At 43.1% G+C, this 19762-nt stretch overlaps 2 protein-coding genes across 3 annotated transcripts in view; both read right to left on the bottom strand.

Annotated features, from left to right (window-relative positions):
- KLHL24 (kelch like family member 24) overlaps positions 1-18438 on the bottom strand; it is an 81933-nt gene extending 63495 nt beyond the window's left edge. For both annotated transcript variants that reach the window (XM_076341621.1, XM_076341618.1), the window contains exon 1: positions 18231-18438. The gene's annotated coding sequence lies outside the window, so the exon portion shown is untranslated. The remainder of the gene's footprint in view (positions 1-18230) is intronic.
- GPR148 (G protein-coupled receptor 148) lies at positions 5469-6546 on the bottom strand. The gene has a single exon (XM_076340692.1). The coding sequence runs from the start codon at positions 6544-6546 to the stop codon at positions 5488-5490; it is 1059 nt and encodes a 352-aa protein (XP_076196807.1). The 3' UTR covers positions 5469-5487.
- Positions 18439-19762: the final 1324 nt, after the last annotated feature.

The raw sequence follows: 19762 nt of genomic DNA on the forward strand, positions 1-19762 counted from the left end.
GGTTCCTGAATTTCAGCACACTAATACCAGAGTGCTCAGCGGTACGGCGGGGCCCCAGACTGTACTGGTGAGTCTGCTGCAACCGTGCAGGCTGAGCAGGGCAGACACAGCCTGTGCGGTAGGTGCACCGCCCCTCAACAGGTCTCCACTGTGTCCTTCCCTCAGAAAGACTGCGAGAAATCCTGTCTCTTCTGCAATTTCCCCATGCCTTGAAACCCACTTCTGTAATTCCGACCAATCCCCACATTTTCTTACTCTAATCTTCACAGTTCTTCCATTTTCAACTGTTTTAATTGTTCCTCTTCCTTCTTAATGCTCCTGTTGTTCTGCAGGGTGCAGCACTTCTCACATTTCCCCACTGGCCCAGATTATCCCATCCTGCTCTACTTTTCAGAGGGCATGAAGAAATGCCCTCTAAAAAGAGTATTTAATTTCAAAAGGTTTTTGTGAAGAACAGTTACCAGCTTTGACTTGGCTAGCAGTACTGACTGGTCGACAGGGACAGAGAAGGTGGATGAATGGGGGTGGTCTCCCTTTCCCCTTGAGGACCTGCACTTCTGTACCTTTATCTGTTGCCAAAACTAATGACAGCAGCTGCTGAAGCTGACCAGTTCTTCCTACTGGGAATCATCCTAAAAACCAGTAGCTCTCAGGAGCTGATTGCTGATTTTCTCCCTGCGATGTCAGTAGCAAAACTTACATTTTTTTGCTCGAGAAAAAATAATCCACTGAGTTGGAAAAATGTTGTCCAAATAAACTTCTAAATACAAATTCTTAACTCCGTATAGCAGAGACAGACAACAGCCTCTTGTCTCTCCTGTGGCAGTTCCCCAGCCACACCTGTAGACCTTGGGCACGCATGAGCCAGATCATTCCTCACCGACAAACACGAGACTGCAGAACCACAGCTTGGCTCCTTTCCCTCTCCTAACTCATGAGAGTCTCTCAAAAATTCTGACATTTTAACAGGAGTTCATGAAGAGTTGTTTTTATTTGCCTCCCTTCTCTTTGTACCTTTCAGATTCATGTTGCAATCTGAAGGACTAGAAGCATGTTGAAAAACAAAACCATTCAGGATCAGTAGTTTTATGAAGATGACAAAAATCATGAGGCTTGTAAAGAAATGGCAAGAACTAGCAGTGCTGTGCCCTCAGTTACCAGCAGCGAGGTGGGTGGAGACAGGAGACAACAGAAATCAAGTTTCAAGGAAACTTGTAATTTCCTTTTCCTATCACGGGTTCTCTCTCATCTGTCATACATACTCACCTCCCACAGGGAATGGCCACAATCACAGTTTCTGTCCAAAGGACATACCGTATCTCGGTGTACAAAAACAGCGACTAGCGAAGCAAAGCGCAGACGACTGCCTGCGGGAGCCGCGTGACCTGTCTCAAGGGCAGCCGGTGCTGTTCCCCAGCGCTGGGACGCAGCCCTGGGGTTCTCGGGGCTGCCTCGAGTGCAACCAGCCAAATGCCAGTTTCCTTCTGACCTATTACTGTATTAAACTTCCCTTAGAAAATGACACAGCCAGCTAGTGGAGCAGGAGTAGACACTCTAATATTAATTACTAAAACTGCAGGAGGTTAATTAGTTTTACTGAATAATTACTCAAATCGTTGCAAATAAACTAAACCCCAAATCCAAAGCTGCGTGCTTGTTTACCTGCCTGGAGATTCGCCGTATCTCGTGACACTGAAACTTATCTTATTTGAGGCACAGTTTTAACTGCAGATTTAATTATTTCTCCAGTGCTGCATGGCACAGACCCAGCCCCTGGAATGAGGTCTGACTCCCTTCAGTCTGGAGGTTACAGACACCACTCAAATGCACTGTAAATCCAACTGAGAGAGGGAAGAGAACAGTGGTAGGCAAAGTGGCAATGTTAGCATAAGAAAAGAAGAGAAAAACTGACCAGGAATATATTTAGGCTATAAATTAGCATACCTTTAGTGACTCATGCTATTGCAATTTATTAAAGGATTACTGCCCCCAGCTGCCAAATCACATGTTAAAGTCAACTGCTCTCCTTTACACTTTAAATTAAAATGCTGGGCAGGCACAGTGACATCCAAGAAGTTCACTTATGTGACCTCGAAGAGGTTGATAGCTGGGTAAATAGTCTCAGTTTGAATTTCCAGAGCTTATCTGGAGACATCCTTTTAAGGTTGCTAATCACTACAGCCATGAGGTTCTGGCAAAAAAAAAAAGCCTAACAATCTTTAAGACAAAACTTAAGACATTTACGAAAAGAATTACAGGAACCTAGTGCTTGTGACATTGCCCTGGTGACTCCTTTGGTCCTATTCAGATAGATTGGGGAAATCCCCAAAGGCAAATGATTCAGGTGTATGGTGTGTTTCTTCTACGCGTGCTGTAACATACTGATTTGTACCAAACAGCACGGTAATATTCCATGGTAAGAAGTTGTCTACAAGCAGTTACTTAAGAAAGACTTGCCTATCTAATATTAAACCACCTTAAAGGGGATCAATAAAATATCGTCAACTCGCAATGCAGATGACCTTTTTAGAATTCCATTCAACTTAACTAATTTCAGTTCAACTAAAATCTTTTAGGCAAACACCCATTTTAGGGAACAATTTCAAGGACATGAATAAGATTATTTTATCCACCTTTCTTAGAAGGTCATTTCCACAAAGCAGTGTTTTGTTTGCTTGGTCCTTACGATATCACTGTAGACAGATTTCACACATACATAAACTTGCCACAATCGCCTATTCACTTCCTCCTTCTTTCAGTGTCCTTCTTTATGTCACCAAACTCCTAGCTATCTCTAAATATACGCAGGGGATGTGTATGTAAGAAAGAGTTACAGAATTGGCAATATAATCCTATCCGACTCTGTCCTGGAGATTAACTTCATAATTGACAAAGGTTAGCAGGAAGATCAAATACTATTAAACTGCAGCTATTCAAAGAAGTCACCTATGGCTGTATATAGAACTACCTTACTTTATACTATTTACATAGTTATCTTTACTACTTAGCATGAAAATTTACAATATAGGTAAACTTCAGGTAATAAAGCTTGAAAGAATCTTGCATGGACAAAACAACCTGTAAGTTATCAGCATCTTTGCCAACAGGCATTGGCATAAAGATTTGGCCCAGGATACAAGCGGCCTGGGGAGCTACCAGTGCCCCTTCCATTCTTGATCATACCATATGCTAAAGGGATTTAGTAGAAAGCACCCGATCTAGTATACAGACATTTTCCCCATCCTTCCTAGTGTTATGGAAGAGCCCTGCTATAGGCTGAAACTAAAGTCTTTATACAAACATAGCTTGTGTGCCGAGTGTCTACGGTACATTCATCTTGCAGAAAAATAAAAGCAGCCAGTAAAAAGCAACTTTTAGGTCCCAATTTTTTTATTGAAGAGGATTGAGAAGAAATGTGGGTTTTTTTCTGGAAAACAAAGCCATTGCTCAGGAAACCAATGTTCCTTCAGGTCAAAATAAGGCAAGCACAGAACAATGGTTAAAGCAAATACACAATAGTACAGTTTATTCACCTGCAACAACTTTACCTTAAAGATGCTTTTACACAAGAAGTGTAGTCTCTAAGATGTTCCTGCTCATTCCCACCTCTGAACTGGAATTTGTTACCCCCCTCAATTGTGCTGACACAGCTGTTTGCAGAATATGCTATAAAGCAGATCGCTGGGATAATCTCGGTTAAAATGAAAACACCACCACTTCTCTCTGGAGGGATATTTTTAACCTGCAACCCCAGAAGCAGTCATATCAGCAAATTGGAGAGAGCAGACACTACAATGTGAGGAGGGTTAACAAGCAGTCTGGGAATGAGGAGAGAAAGAGATAAGCAGGAACCTCTCAAACCTTCATTGCCAAAAACCACCTCATGCAACCAGACACTGATCTCCTCCTGGCTCACACTTAGTGGAATTCTTCAGATGAGCGTGAAACACCCAAAAGCCACATTCAGCACTTTCTATGTATTGCTTAAAGCAAACAGAAGGTGGAGAGAATCTGCACACAAGCAAAATATTGCACAGAGTGAAATCAAGGGCCATTTTCTAATGCCTTTTAAGTCCAATGTATTTTTGTATAAAAGGTGACAAATTCTAAAAATATTATCTTTAGAAATACAAAAGCTCTTTTCTCAAGTCCAAGGAACAGCACTACAATTTAAATTTTCCACACTGACATTTATGTCTAATGAAATTTTGATTTCTTTAAAGATCAGAAATACGTTTCACTCATCTTCTGTAGGTAGGTGGCTGATCTGGAAAACCTAAAATACTTTACAAGCTATCATCTTTCCTGCCCCTGAGTACATCAAGAGGCTCTGCAGCCTCTCCTCCTGACCTTCCTAGGGGTATGGTGGCAGGTGCCCAACACAAGCTCTGATATGGTGCAGCTATAACCTGGGATCAGGCTGCTGGAGAAGATCTATGTGAGACAGACCTGGGAAATGCCTCAGCAGGGACTCAGGAACAGTGTTTACGCTTAGTCTCTCACCCCGGGTCACGTCTAAGCCATGCTGTGAGTACACTTGTGCCCAGCCTTGCACCTCGCTGCTCCTGCCCTGCTGCCCCAGCTGCTGGGCTCAGCCTTGGCCTGGTCACATCAGGACAGACTCAGCAGGGAATCAGGGTTCTGGGCTGACCCAGGCTCCCCGTGGCCACCCGCTTGGCTCATCCGGCATGGGCACAGCGGGACTGCATCCTGCATGGAGGCACTGCCACCCGCTGCTCCCGTTTTCCCTCACTGAGCAGCCCATCTCTGTTACTGCCTGACAGCATCATGTGCTGGGCTGCCCAACAGACACTGATCAAAGGTGACTTCCCATCAGACTGAGATTTTATAAAAATTCCATGTTTTGCAGATTGTCAGACAGAATCCATAAGGCAGCTAATATGCTAGCACACTGCACAAGATGAAGCACAGCATTTCACTGAGTATAGCAGTTTCCAGAGGCACCTCTCAGCGTATGTTTTAAAGGACAAGATACTGGCTACCAAGCTTGCAAGAATACACTGTGAGTGAAAGAAATAGCTGTTGTGTTCACAGCACGTTTGGTTAAGGAACCTCTCTGCTGTAGGTGACGCTGTCAAGAGACCTGTGGTTACCCCGTTTGCTTTACACCCCTTTGCTTTGCACCATCTATTTTTCATTTTCTATTTTCCAGAAAGGCATCTGGCACAGGTGGGTGAAAATGATCTTGATTCAATATCTCCTCCAAAAGATACTGCCCTCCCACATCAGAACAAAGCTTAGAACTTCGTCCAGGGTAGCATTCGCTGTATTCTCAGCTGTGATGTGGTGAAAGATCTGTGGCCTTCTGGCACCAAGGAGGCAGTGATCAACCCCTGTCTTCTCTGACATGGGTTGATCACTTCTTCTTCAGATTACTACTTCTTCAGAAGCTGAGTGATTTCCATCAGGCTTGCATGCTAACAAGGTAAGGACAACTCCTCTGCTGTGGCTGTGCTCTGTGTTGGCTCAGGATGGTGATGGAGGAGGTGACATCAGGTGAAGATGCTTATTTCTGACAATAGATTTGAGAGACGCTGAGATCTCTCTGTACCGAAGTCCGTACAGAAAAGGGAACAAAACTTTAGGCAGAATCATCAGGACATTGAAGACTGTCAGGGAGACCCAGATTCCTGTCTGCAGCCTGATGACAGAGTTAATACGCAAGAATGATTCTACAAAAAGGGCCAAGAGTGGAAAGAAGTAAAAAAATAACACAGTGTTGTGCATTAAGAATGTTACACTGGCTCTGGAGCAGATGCTCTCCCATATACCCGATTGTTTGGTTTTAAAATACAGAATAGCATAACAACAAAATATTAGAGACAGGCAGAGAAAGATAACCACGGTAGAAAGCCAGAAACAGAGTTTCACAGCATCAGTCCCATTCAGAGTTAATATTAGTATTACTGGAACCGAGCACATTTCCAGGACACAGGACGCAAAGCTGTGAGTGCTCGATAGCACCAAGAAGAAAATCCCAGGGAAAGCCGCAGAACACATCCATAGTAATACAATAATTTTTTTAGTTCGTGAAGGAGGCAAAATAGCAATGTAGCGCAAAGGAAACAAAATAGCTATGTATGTGTCCAAGATGATTGCAGCAGCTGTGAACAATCCTCCAGAGTAAGCCACCGCCAGCAAAAATAATAGGAGGACACAAGCTTCCTCTGGGAGATGTACATGTGCTGCATTGAGAGCAGCTGACAGGGTGTAGAACAAAAGGTATATCAGATCAGAAAGCAGAGCATTTCCCAGCAGCATGTACCTTGTTTCCTGACGGATGCTAAACCTAGAGAAGATCACAAACAAGATGGTAGGAATGATGAGGATACCTGCCACGAGGCAGACAACTGGAGGGATTAAAAACATCTTCATGCTTGTGTCTGATGGGTTGAGAGTCCATTCCTCCAGCAAATAGTACAAAGAAGTGTCATCCAAATTCGAGGAACTGTTGAACGCTGTCTCTCTGTGGCGGTATGCAGTTGCATTTGCTCTCTTTACTAAAGCACAGCCAGAGAAGTCCATTTCCTTAGGATTTTGGGATGATTGTCCGACTTGGAGAAAGCAAGATCTTCTACACTGAGTCCTTAGAAAGGCAAATGAAGCAGAGGATGCAAAAAGCCTGTGAAAGCAATGTGATTTCCGTAGCCAATTCTAGCAGCTCTTCTCAAGGACAGAAAGTTGAAACTTGTGAATTCTGTGGTGCCAAAAGATGTTTTTGCCTAAAGTGGAAATTTCGTTTTCTTTCTGCAAAATCTAATGTTTAGAAAAGAGAATGAATCTTTGTGTGCTTTAAAAAAAGTCTAAATCCCTCCGCTAGCTCTTTGATCAGAAATGAATGGGTTGATCATTTTCAGTAATTTGACTTTGTTCTCATCACATTATCACTCCAATGAGGCAGACGAAATATTAGCTTGATTAAACAAATATGCGATGATACAGAACAACATTCCACATGTACTGATGTAGGAGAGTCATAAATGTGATTGGGTGATGTTTTGTATCAATTTGTATGCAACGACACAATCGATTTGAAGTGATCAATAAAAATGTCTCTCAATCCTGTTGTAAAATTGTATCGCAATGGCTCTAGTGAATGAAGTTATCTCATTTATAAATGACAAACATTTTTGCTTCAGTGAATCAAATCATGTTATTTATAGATGATAAGCCTTCCCCTGCCTTTTTTAATGCATGATATACAAATACTGAATTCTCATCTATTGCAGACTCACAGTCAATCTGTGAATTGTCTGGGATGAGTGACATACACTATAACGTACCAGCATACCCTACAGCAGACTTGGCGTTTCCAATGTCCATTTGGAGACCAATTCTTGGCTTGCTGGCCAGCACACTGCTGCTGCACTGCACTGCTTTCATTATCAGATCTCAGTGTCAGAGCTGGGGGTGCAATGGGGGAATTGTGAAGCACCTGGACTGCAGAGAAGGAACTCTTCAAGTTCTTCCAGGTGTGGTCTGATCAGAAGAAAAGCTATTTTTTTTTTAATAGGCTGAACACTGGCTAATAATGCTTTAGTTTGAATCAAAAAGACTGTATTGATGCAATTGTTCATCATCTTGTGTGATGCTAAGTAGGCATAGCAGCACTATTTTATTTCGTGGTCTATGCCTCTGGCAGTTGCTTACCCCTGTGTACACGGCACGAAGCAGTGCACCACTGCTACAACATCACGCTACTTTGCTGTTTACGCAGGGCATAAGTAGCAAAGACAAGGGATCTGCAGAACATGCAGCTTTGTAAACTCCCAGCTCTTGTTGCTCTTCTCGTCGGTGGTGCAGAGGTATCCTGGAGCTTTTTAAGTAATGGTAAGCATCAAAGGATTAGTCCCAGTATTTGAAAAATAGTGTGTGCACAAGCCAAAGATCTAATACAATAGTCAAAAAAGTAGTCAATGAAATGACTACTGCTGGCTGCTCAGCTGTTTTGAAGTTATATTATTTGTTTAGGTGCCTAAAAATAAAAATTTCTAAGTTCAGACAACCTTTTTGGCAGTCCTGACAAGTCTACCAGGACCTCCCACGTTCACCAGCATGGTCAAATCTTTAACTATTGTTTCAAGAATGATCTTCCTTCTCCTCTCAAGTAAAATGGATTCTACTACTGATGCAACAAGAACAGATGGAACGCGGCTCCTTACTTAACATGGCATTACTGTATTCATTATTTCCCCCGCACTACCAGCATATAGCAATGCAGTGCTTCCATCCATGGGAGACAGTGCATAGTCTCACCTTGCAGAAAGTCGTGCTGCGCCATGGACATGCTGTCTCAGGGCATGCCAAGTAACAAAGCAGACAGCTTATGAAACTCAGCATCAGTCATCAAATCTTGTGCACATTTCATTTCCTTACACACTGATAGTTGGCTTCCATGGAGCTGTATGTTAAGACAGTTTGACAGGCTGCGCCATATGGAACAAAGGGATAGGAGGAAAAATCAATGATAATTTTAAGCACAGCATTTCAGTTGCTATGGTGCTTGGGTAGGCAAAACAGAAGGTGATTATTTTTGGTCACTCAATCCTGCATCCACTGAAAAGCATGTGAACAATACTGATACAATTATATATTTGGCTTCAGGATCATGCCCTGCATCTATCAATGAGTCACAACACAGTTAATAACTTAAGCAGCCAGTGGCACTCAAACACCCAAACTATTGAATTATACTATTATTGCAAAATGGAAGGGAAGTAATGAAAACTCAAGTTTGTGCGAATCACCTCCAACTATAATTTCAGACCTCTGTTAATGGTGGAAGTGTTTGCTGTCTCTTAGCTCATGGCATTCCAAGGATGTCCTATTAATGGGCAGATTCTCTCATTTCCATATAAAATCACAACTGTATTTTCCACCAGCTGGTTAGGATTAAATGTGAACAAACAAAGGAGTTCCTTGTCATCTCAGCTGCACGCTTTTGGCTGATAGAAAAATAAATGCAAATACAATATACAATGATCTGCTGGCATTTATAGGAGTGTCTAATGCAGCCAGTATTTCACAGAGTGATGTTACACAGCACTGTAGTTCTGCAAATATCTCTCTCAAGGGCTTGTTGTTTATATACAGTTGTTCAATTAACAAATAGTTCTTATTTTTTTCAATCTAATTATTTTTTCCTGATGCCTGAAAATATCATCCTTACAGCAGAGCTATTCCTTCCTCTTGGATAAAAGAGCTAGTTATCATGAGCTAGAAGTCCCAGCCACATCTGGGAGGGTAACAAACACTGACATCCTCGCTACTGAAAAGTACAAAGCAAAAGTGGTAACTAGCAACCTTCAACTGAACCACCTTTTAAAAATCCACGTCTACAGCCATGAAAGTGTAAATGTGAATAATGTAAGGTAAATAATGTGAAAGGTAAGCAAAGGATTGAACTTGCTAATTATTCTGCAGTAGCTGACTGCAGGTTCACTCTCAGATGAGATCCTCATGACAAATGCAAAGTAGCTCACGACTCTCTCATTTAGCCCGCATGCAAAGAGTACCACAGAGCCCATGAGACATCACAAGTTCACAGCCTTGCTTATCCTGTGCTCAACTATTCATCTGCTATAGCCTACAGATGGCAGAGTAAGCCCTATGGCATGAGCTTGTTCAGCTTTAACTGTGCTACCGTAAAAATCTTAGGAACGCAGGCAGGCTTTAGTTTTACAAAAATGGAAAACAGCAAATAACTGGAAGACAGATTCAACCCCATCAGACCTGGGCAAGTCCAGCCAAAGCCACTCCCCTCAGTTTTCCACAGGAGCTTATAACTGTTCATTATAGTTCTGCTAGATTTAAAAATTTAAAAAGGTTGGTGTCTTGGCACACTGGTATACATCCAGAATATGTGGCTCTGGAGAATATCTGGTTGTTGTCTCCTTTCATTTTCTTGAGCTTAGGAGGTTATTTCCACATCTGGACCATTTGCAAGGGGCTGGCAGCTCTGAAGACCCTCCTGAGGATACTGAACTTAGACAGCTCCTTGCCATTGCGCCTCAGTGTTCAATATTTTGTGGTGCCAACCTCAATGATTCTCCTGCAATTTCCTGTAAACCTGGCCTTAATGCTCTAGTTATTGATTTTTTTCAAATGCTCTCTGGTAAATTTATGTTAGGTGGATGCACTTTTTACATATCTTGCTGATTCAGACCTACAGTATTAGCAGCCCCTCTTCTGGCTTTTATTGTGGTTCAATACAGTCTGTATTGATTTTCAAACTGAATCACACACTGTTAATTACTTTACTCATTTCTGCTTCAATCAACATCCCACTGAAAGCTTAGTTATCTTATCTGTTGAGTTTGGGAGATCTAAGAAAGCATGCATTCAGCCATACTGAACACTGTAAATCCAGCAAAAACTGTACTGCATTATATTCTGTTATTGACTATAAACAGCTATTGTCAAGTTGAGCAGAAAAGGTCAGAAATATTACCGTCTTACAGTAGTTGGTATGGACTTAACTGTGTACACACATAGGGAAGCTTCCTATTTCACAAAGAGTTTAGTCTAACCAATTCAACAAGTCAACATGCACGCTGCTGCCATGACAGGGAAGCCCCATACAAGAAAGGGAAGCCAACCAGAATAACGCCAAGATTTCCACAGCCCTTCATCCCAAGAGATTGTGTTAGGAGGGGATACCCAGGGGAAGTATGTGACTAAATTGCATGCTCACATTCACCTCTGAGGTTCCCTGGGTGCCATCACGTCACTGTCTCAGTATGAGCATGGAGTCTTTGACGTGGCTGTCTGTTCCAACATCACCCACCAGGTCCTAGCCTAGAAAATGATACCGTGCTTTGGGCCTGCCCCAGAGACTGATCTGCCTGGCCAGGAGCCCAGGGAGAGCGGTGTAGAAAGGCCGTCTCAGAGTCCACCACAGCTCCTTGAACAGAAGTGTTTTGGATGAGACAGTTGGGTCCAACAAATCAACATTTTCACTGGAATGTTGTTTCATGTGGCTATTTCCAGCCATGTTTAGTAACAGAGCCTTGAGCTCAGGAGCCTTCACGTGCTATTGCAGTTTCTTCAACTTCCTTCCAAGAATGCCCCTCTTCTGGGCTTATCTAGGTCCAGAAGGCATCTCACTTGCTGTTGAAGCTCTCCCAGCCGTGAATAGCCAAGTGCCCATGAGCAGGCCAGCTCCTCCCAGCAGGGCAGAGAACCAGCCATAATTATTTCCTGCCTATATCCATATTCTCACTTTGGGGAAATGAGCTGCTGTCAGTGAAAAAACAAGTAGTCAGAACAGAACAGTTTAACTGTACTGTTTTTCTGGTTGAGCTGTCCCTTTTTCTTCTCCTTTAAATAGAAGTCAATTAAAAGACAACTTTTTTCTAAACCTTTAAGATTCCCTCTAAACTTTTCTGCAAGCCTCTTCAGGGTCAGGACCCGCAGGGGAGAGGTACAGCTTGACTGTCCTAGTCTCCATGCCTCAGCCTATCTGTCTCCACTTGGCTCCAGTTCAGCACCTTGCTTGTTATTTGCTATAGATAAGAGACATTGCTCTTGTAACTGTACAAAGTTCACAAATCAGGCATAGCAATTACTAAAGTTAAGGAAGAAACAGGTGTGAAAAATAAGCTCGGATTACAATGATTTTAAAGGTCAAATGAAACCTGAAACAAAAGAAAACAGGAATTAGAAAGTGCTGGTTTGAAGATGCTTTGATGAGGTTCCCAAACAAGAAAGGACGTTGAGAGAGAGACTGGGAGGACTCAGCATTAAATCCCTGAATCACTTTTTCTAATTCCAAATACCATCAGGCCATAGTGATCACAAAGCCAAGGTAAATTTTGTATGAAATCTGCCTTGCAGGTGCAATATTGACAATTAAGCTGGATGTCAGAAGAACAGAATTTTGGCATATTTGACAAATATTTCAACAAAAGGTTAGAGAAGTAACACAACCTGAGGAAAAAAAAAATGCCTGTAAGTCCCACACACCACCTACTTTCCTGCAGGTCACTTCTTGGCCCTGACTGCTATGAGCTGCAGCTAGCAGAACTCACCCATTTTCATTTCCTGAGCCTGGCAAGGCAAAACAAGACAGGTTTTCCTCCTCTGCCACAGTGCCTCTTTCGTGCTGAAAGGACCTACATGATTCAACCACTAACATGTTTTCATGTGACAAGCTGCAGATATGACCAGGGATTTATAGCAAACAATTGCTAGTTTACATGGTCATTTATGGACAGATTCACGGGACACCAAGAGAAGCCATCCCAGACTGTTTCTTAGATTTAATGATCTCTCCTGCCTACCTACTTTTCATAACAATGCATTTGTGAAACAGGAGGAACAGTCTACTAAATAAGGCCTATTTTTAAAATATCAGCCTTCTTTCCTAAAGCAGTTTAATTTGTAAGGAACCTTTCTAAAAGAATTTCAAACACTATACAACATAGGCGCTAACAGGAGTTACCTGCAGAAGTCTAAGGCCTTAGGTAAAGAACAATACCATATCACTCTTATTGAGTATTTAGCAACTATCAGAAGAGATTAAACACGCATTCAATATCACACAGGGTCATGAGCAGAACTAGAAATACATGTCTGAATCTGTGGCTTCTCCTTTAAGTCAGGGAGAAAGCTCCTTCTCCTGAGAGAAACCTTCTCAAATGGCGGAACTACATACATCCACCAACCTCCTAAAAGCATCCTTCTATCTTAGGCTGTCTGTCTTTCTGGTTGTGGCTGGCACCAAAAATTTTGTCTCTGTCCTGTCTCACCAGCAATGATCTCCAACATTGCCTAGGAAGGACTGCTGCAGGCAGGCAAAAGCAGAAGTTGTCTGGCTGAGTCCCTGTCTTAACATGTTTTGTCTCATGTAAAAAGCCAGGCAGTACAGGAGAGGTTTAGCATGGTATTTCCTTGATGGATGATTTGATGAGAAGGGAGACAGATGGCTGGAGAGTGTAAAGTGCAAGATAAAATGAAATACCAGAAGAGAGATGGAAGGAAAAAAGGGTAGAAAAGACAGGTTGGCATATACAGGCAGACAGGCAGGGGCTTTAATGGTGATGCAGCAGACAGGAGGACCCCAGCCACAGCTGTACGCTGTCACAGTTCCTCCCTGACAGCTGGGAAGCGTTCGCCTGCACTGTACAAGCTGGGGGGCAAAGACAATACAGGAATCAAGACAGAAGGAAACATGCTAGAAGTGGAATAGAAACAGAAAAGGGAGGAAAAAAGCAGCGTGAAAGAAAATACATGTTATTTTCTTTTTACATGTTGCATCTTCCTATTCATGCCTTTTGATGACAGACTGTGAATGAATGGATACAATCTGTACACGGCACGGACTAGGAGGAAGGAGCCTCACTGCCAAAGTTAAGATGCTCCTTCCCAGCTCCCAGCACTGTACCTAGGAATGGCAGTCATTCCCAGATGGCAAAGATGCTGAAGCAACATTGATTCTCTGAAATACCTCTGCCCACAGGGAGATGCTGACCTTATCTCACACTGATGAAGCAGGTGCCAGGCACAGCCGCCATATGGCAGAGAGATTAACTGCCAGCATGTGCTGAATAAGAGTCACAATCTCTTATTAGCCAAGGGGGGGATATGCCATGGGTCGCATACACAGTGCCATTCACAAGCTCTGTTGTCCCTTCCCAGCAGCTCCTTTGTTACTTATCCAGCACAGATTTTCTCCACGAGGCCTCGCTCTGCCTTGTCCTAGTAACAGCGGCTTTGTACTGCTCCCGCTCATTTCCATAGCAATACACTGTCCTCTCACAGGAGAGGTTCAGACTTCATGGCAGGAAAGCAATGTTAGGGAGGGAGGAGGAACACAAATGTTCTGAACTTGCAAAGAAAAGAGATATTTTTTTTTTTTAGGCAAGACTACCAGTGTTAGGGTTATGTAAGCCTACATCAGTCTCACTCTTCTGGTGACCTCCACAGGCACAAGGCAGAGGACACATCACCCCCTGACATGCCCAGAACTTCTCACCAAACTGGCAGTTACAGCTCACAACAGGGAGAGAGTGAGGCACGGAGAGAACATTGCTGAAGGCAGCCAACAAGCTGAGATCTTCACTAAACACAGTCAATTTTATTTCTAGTTTAATTATTAGGGTTTTTTTCTTCTCCAGTCCAAATTCCAGCTCATTAAAGGATGAGCACCAGAGGAGATATATCCTCTCTTTTCCTTTGCTATTGTCCTCAGCAGCAGCTAGAGCCAACAAAGGCTATGTGAACAAAGGTACAAGGGTACCTGATGAAGAACTGAGGCCAGATGCATTTTCAGCAATTTAACACAAATCATACTGAAAAGCAGTGGCAGAGCCAGAAATTAGAATTTCACTTCCTGAGTGTTGGTTCAGGGCCAACATATCGCACTCCCTTTTCAGTCCCTCTATGCTTTCGTAAGCATTGCTACCTACTAGCATGGTAGCCAGCTCCAAACTGCCTCCAGGTAGCTCAGATATAGCTCAGTTATCCACAGGCAAATGCCCATCCTGTAAGACTTCATTATATTTACAGCTACTGGGAGCAACTAGAAAACAAACAATTTTTCTAACCCATTCTCAGCATTTTTCCAGGAATTCCTAGCTCCTTTTAATTGAGCTGCTTTTTCCTCCCATGAAGCAGCCGTTTCTTGCTCCAAGGAAAACATTTCAGTGCCAGCCCAGCACAACAGATAGCAACTAAGAGGAATATAAAGATGCACAAAACTGCTATAGAACACAAAAGCTGCAAGACAACATATACAGGAAGAAAACTTAAATGAATTAGCAACCCATTTTAATGAGCCATTTTAACGAGCTGTGAGTTGAACCGGATCAGAACTGCACTGTTCCCCCCACTGAAGTCCCTCAACAATGCTCTGAGGCAGTTCAGGGGCACACACCCCTGTACAGCTCCCGTTCCTGGAAGTGCTACCTCCATCGGATGTTGTGGTGGTCACGTCAATACTAGCTGCCCCATGACTCCTTCCCCTTTCAAACACTCGGCTTCCCTGGGAAGCCCACAGTATTCTCTTGCTTTTGGATATTTCCCGAGCCGTATTCAAACCAGCGCTGTTACATCAGTGCCAGCTACAGCTCTAGCACAGCAGCTGTGGAATTATGCGTGCCGTCCCCCAGGACACCACCTCAACCCCTGCCACTTGTGTCTCTTCATTTCCTGCCAAGTATCATGCCAATTTCTTCCTCATCAATTTCTGAGCTGAGACTGTTTCCCTCCTTATTTCTCTCTCCTGCCTGCTATTAGAAATTGAAGTGATGGTGAAAATGAGACGCACAATGTCACTTTTCGTCCCCAGCTATCTGTCCTGAAAGACTCCTATACTATTTGTGAACCACTTCAGCTCCTGTCAACACCCTCAGTGAGGCCGTTTCTGATATGCATCACTGAGACCCACTTTTAGTCAAAGCAAACATACATCTAAGGCTGTTTCTGCTGTTGGCAGCCTGAGAAGCTGAGGAGTCAACGTAAGGAGACGCCCCTCTGCTTCCATAGCCTCAAATCTGCACTACCAGTAGTACAGGCTTTTCACATAAACCAAATGTTCTTGAACTCCTGCTGTCTGCTTGGGCTGACATAGGAGCTGCCTGCCACGTGGTCTACATTTGGTTTCACAGCAAGTGTCTCACCTTGACACTTTGCTAAAAACGTTACAAAAGCAGTGACCTCAGCCCTGAAGTGAGAGAAACAGCATGTGAAGACAGACCAGAGGAAGGTAAGGGCCCTTAAGGCTACACCCCAAGCTGTTTACTGGCGAGATTCCCAGGCCTACCCTTCCTATTTCCAAAATAGAGAGAGGTCTGTCCCATGTTTAGCCATCAATAAACACCAGCTTAGGGACTTTTCCCCCACCAAGCAAAGTCTCTAAACCTGCCAGAGAGCAGCTTGCAGTGGGTTAACACCCTCTTTGTCTCACTCAAGATAGGTTCCTTGGAGCCTCACAGGGTGTCTGCAGGGATACAAAATTATAAAAAGGTATTTGTTTTTGTAAATGAACTGGAGGAGGGTCAGCTCCTCCTACCCACCCTTCATACTGTCCTGTCTGGTTTTAGCATGCTATAAGTGACCAGCTTTCTCTGGTAATTTATGCATAATCAGGACTGATTTCCACCAAGAGGCCCAACAAAAGCAGCTCTGAACTACTAAGTAATTCAGTATTTTTGTTTTCAGTTAATGTAGTAACCTAGGAACAAGTAGCCTGTGTTCTTTGGTAGGCACAAGAAGATCTTTAACCTGACAGAGAGCCGATCAGAAGTTAGGCAGCATCTAGTCTGCTGAAGAGTAGGAAGAAACATGTTCCTACACTCATGCACCTTATTTTTCTAAGGACCCCCCCTAATCTGGAAATTTTTCTGTTTTCATCTGCCCTGGAATTTCCTTCTTCTGCCTCCAGACAATCCCTTTCCTCTTCCCAGGGAAATATCATGCCTGCCCTGAGATTTTACTTGGTTGGGTTAGTTGTGTTCGTTTGGTTTTTTTTTTTTGGGGGGGGGAGGGATGGAGGGAAGGTCTTTTCTGTACAGTCCTGTCCTAGGAGCTGATCAGCCCAGGCCTCCTGTGTTGGGACACAGGAAGGACTGTGTCCCCTCCTGCATGGGACTCCCATGCAGTCCTAGTGAAGACAGCAACAAAGGCAATAAGCCTATGTATGATCCCTCCGAATCCATGCAGAAATTAAGCCCGATATGAAAGGATGTGCAGAAGAGAGATTATGCCATTTAATTCAGTGTGCTCTGGGGTCTTAGGCCAAACAGAGCATGGAAGACACCTTCATCTGATCTACTTATATTTCTGCACTATGGTCTTTTGTGGGAAGCGGACATTAGGGGATTATGGCTGGTGTGAGCTGCACAGAAAAGCCACTAACACTTCATCCTGCGCTACATGCATTTTTTCCCCCCTCCAGGCCAGAGCAGACAGGTTCTTGCTACTGGACCCCAGCAGAGTTGTGACTGGCACCTCCAAGACTCACTTGGCATGCTGAGGTGCACTTTGAACCACATCTGCCTTGTAACATTGAAAAGGATCAGCCAGCCTGGCTTGGGCTGGGAACAGTTTGGCTCAGGATAACCTTTTGTTAAACAGATCTGGCCCGGGCTTGGCTCTACTACAGTATGAGCATAATTTATTATGATGAGTCATGACTGTGTACAGGCACCCTTTCTCCCAGACTTTACTCCCATAATTACTAAAAAGTTGGGTTAATCCTAAAAAGCTTGCCTTTTCCTTCACAAATTCACACCGGTAGTGAATCTTAAAATTGTCTTATCTGCAATCCACACGCCCATGTCTCTTCTCAGCTTCTGGTTCCAGCCTTGAGGTTGTCCAGATTGTCCCTTTGTCCTTTTAAGACCTCTGCACTAACCACACTAATCCTCAGTAAGCAATCAAATCTCCCCATCTGTGCTTTTACTATTTCCCTTGGCACCATGGTATGACTTCTCTATTTTAATTAACTCGAGCTGGATGCCTTGTCAAGACTTAGCTGCTCTGATTTCTCATTATGTTATCATAATACCATTTAGCAACACCACCCTTCTCAGCAAGGAAAACTGATTCCAGCCCCTTGAAGGCAGCACAGTGAAACAAAGAGCCCTCACCAGGGCCCACAGCAATATTAATTCACATTCTTGTTAACCTGCTGCATTTTCTTCCCAGTGAATGTACCAGTTCTTGCCTACTCACAAAAGCACTCTTTAATATGTTTTCTTATTTTGTTTTTAATGGTCAAGATCACTTAATTTCAACTTTTTAATCCCTCTGTGCATTGCTTGGTGAAAGGCCCCTACACATACCTTATTAGTGACAGTTTTAATTTACTTATTACCAGCATCAGTTGTTAGTACCCTGCACCATTGTTTGCTCTTTTCCTGCCAAGCAACTCATTACTTCAAATTGTCCTGAGCCTATTTCATATTTTGCAACAGTTTAAGACCCCGAAGTCCATGGGTCACTTCACAAAATGAGAAGGAAGACTTTTGCTTTTGTTTCAGTACAGACAGTTCCAAACCTGCTTAGCTGGGGTACCATTATTAGCAGCAGCGACTCGGAGGACAGCAATGGCACCCAGCTCTGCAATGGACTACATGTGCTGCACTGAGGCAGGACACAAAATTCTTCTATCCCATCCTTTTATTGCAGTGTCCAACCCATAAACCTAGTCCCCATCCCCTTCCTTACGCCAACCTAAAATACACCCAGACTCAGCAACACCTTACCTTCGGTCTCACTCTCTTCCTCAGGCCTGTTTCCATCTCTTAAATTGTTATGTGGTTCCTGCAGGTGCTGTGATTTGCCATTTGTGCACAAAGCATCAAGTTAGCACCAATGACCTGTTTCGCATTAACCCCTGGTCAGCTACTTCGTGAAACTCCCTTTGTAAGCACCTGTGCATCAGCAGAATTAGACACAGTCTCTGCTACACATCCACCATCAGGCTCATTTATAAAGCTCTGGAGTGGTTGCGTACCACTAATGGTGTGTGAGTCATCCTCTGGGAATAACTAGCACTGGAAAGAGCTGTGTGTGAAAGGAGTTTACCTACATGGAGCTCATGGCAGGAAGATGACACTTGTGTCAAGCATCCTGCAATTTAACACTAGGCAGCATCAGCAAAACATAAGAAGCACAGGAAGGTGTTATTTGGACAAACAGCAGTGACCTGGAGAAACAAATAAAAGGAAGTATTCTCTGCCACACCAGAGAAGAGACCTCCAAAAATGGCCTCCTGTTGACTTGTCATAGGCAGAATAATCAGAGGGGATATCTCTTAATATTCCTTGACCAAAGCCAAATCTGAGGTTGATTAATGCAAATCTTTAAATTTTAATAGAGTGATGTCAGTTTACATCCTCTGAAAGTTTAGTTCTGTGGTTTTTTCCCCTTAGGAAACCCTGCCAGATGTAAAAATGTTAAGCAGAACCAATGCAACAAGACAAATGGCAAGGCTGTAATATCAGTGCTTTCTCTTTTGTTCATGAACATGCATGACAACCTCGCCACCTTAAGTCCCAGATCTCAATTTGTTATACGTAGATAAAAAGAACATTTAACAGCCATTCATATAGCTCCCATATACGAGAAGGCAGGATTTTAATCACACATATTCTAAGTACAGGTTGACAGTAAAAAAAGACAAGGTATTTTAATGTAGGTATTGGGTTGCAGGAATAGGGCTGTGCAGCTTCAGGACTGGAGAAGGCTTGAGTTTGGCCTACGTGAATCATGGGACAGAAAGTTTGTTGACAAAGTTTAAAGTGAAATTCAAAGCCAAGAAATTGTTTCCGTGTTTACATGGAAACATATTCAATGTTTGATGTGGAGGGCCATCTAGTGGAAAGTCTCTTTGTTTGCAACATCAGCCCAAATATAGGTAGTATTTTACAACACTCTGAACAAAGGCATCTTTACCTGTTAACATGTCAGAAATGCATTTTACGAGCTTTTCTTTTCAGATGGAAGGCTTCCCTGCTGAGACACTACAGCATCCACAGGAGAGCCTTTGGAACAAGAAATCAAGCCTGTCTTGCTGCAGTATCCTTTGCAACAAAGTGTGCATTTCCTATAATTAATTTCCTTTGACTAATAACTTTAGCTTTCTGCAAAAAAAAAAAAAAAAAAAAAAAAAGAAACAACAACAACAAAGAAACCCACCCCAAAAACACAGTTTCAGTTTTTGTTCTCATTAATACAAGTTCAAAAAAGGCTCAGCGACACTATCAGGCAGCATACTGTAATGGTGCGTAAAGGC

This window comes from Aptenodytes patagonicus, chromosome 6 (assembly GCF_965638725.1).
Source record: "Aptenodytes patagonicus chromosome 6, bAptPat1.pri.cur, whole genome shotgun sequence".
In the NCBI taxonomy this organism is placed as follows: domain Eukaryota; kingdom Metazoa; phylum Chordata; class Aves; order Sphenisciformes; family Spheniscidae; genus Aptenodytes; species Aptenodytes patagonicus.

What these genes read in the sequence shown, in the direction of transcription:
- GPR148 (XM_076340692.1), bottom strand. Translation starts at nt 6,546, where the DNA reads ATGGACTTCTCTGGCTGTGCTTTAGTAAAGAGAGCAAATGCAACTGCA.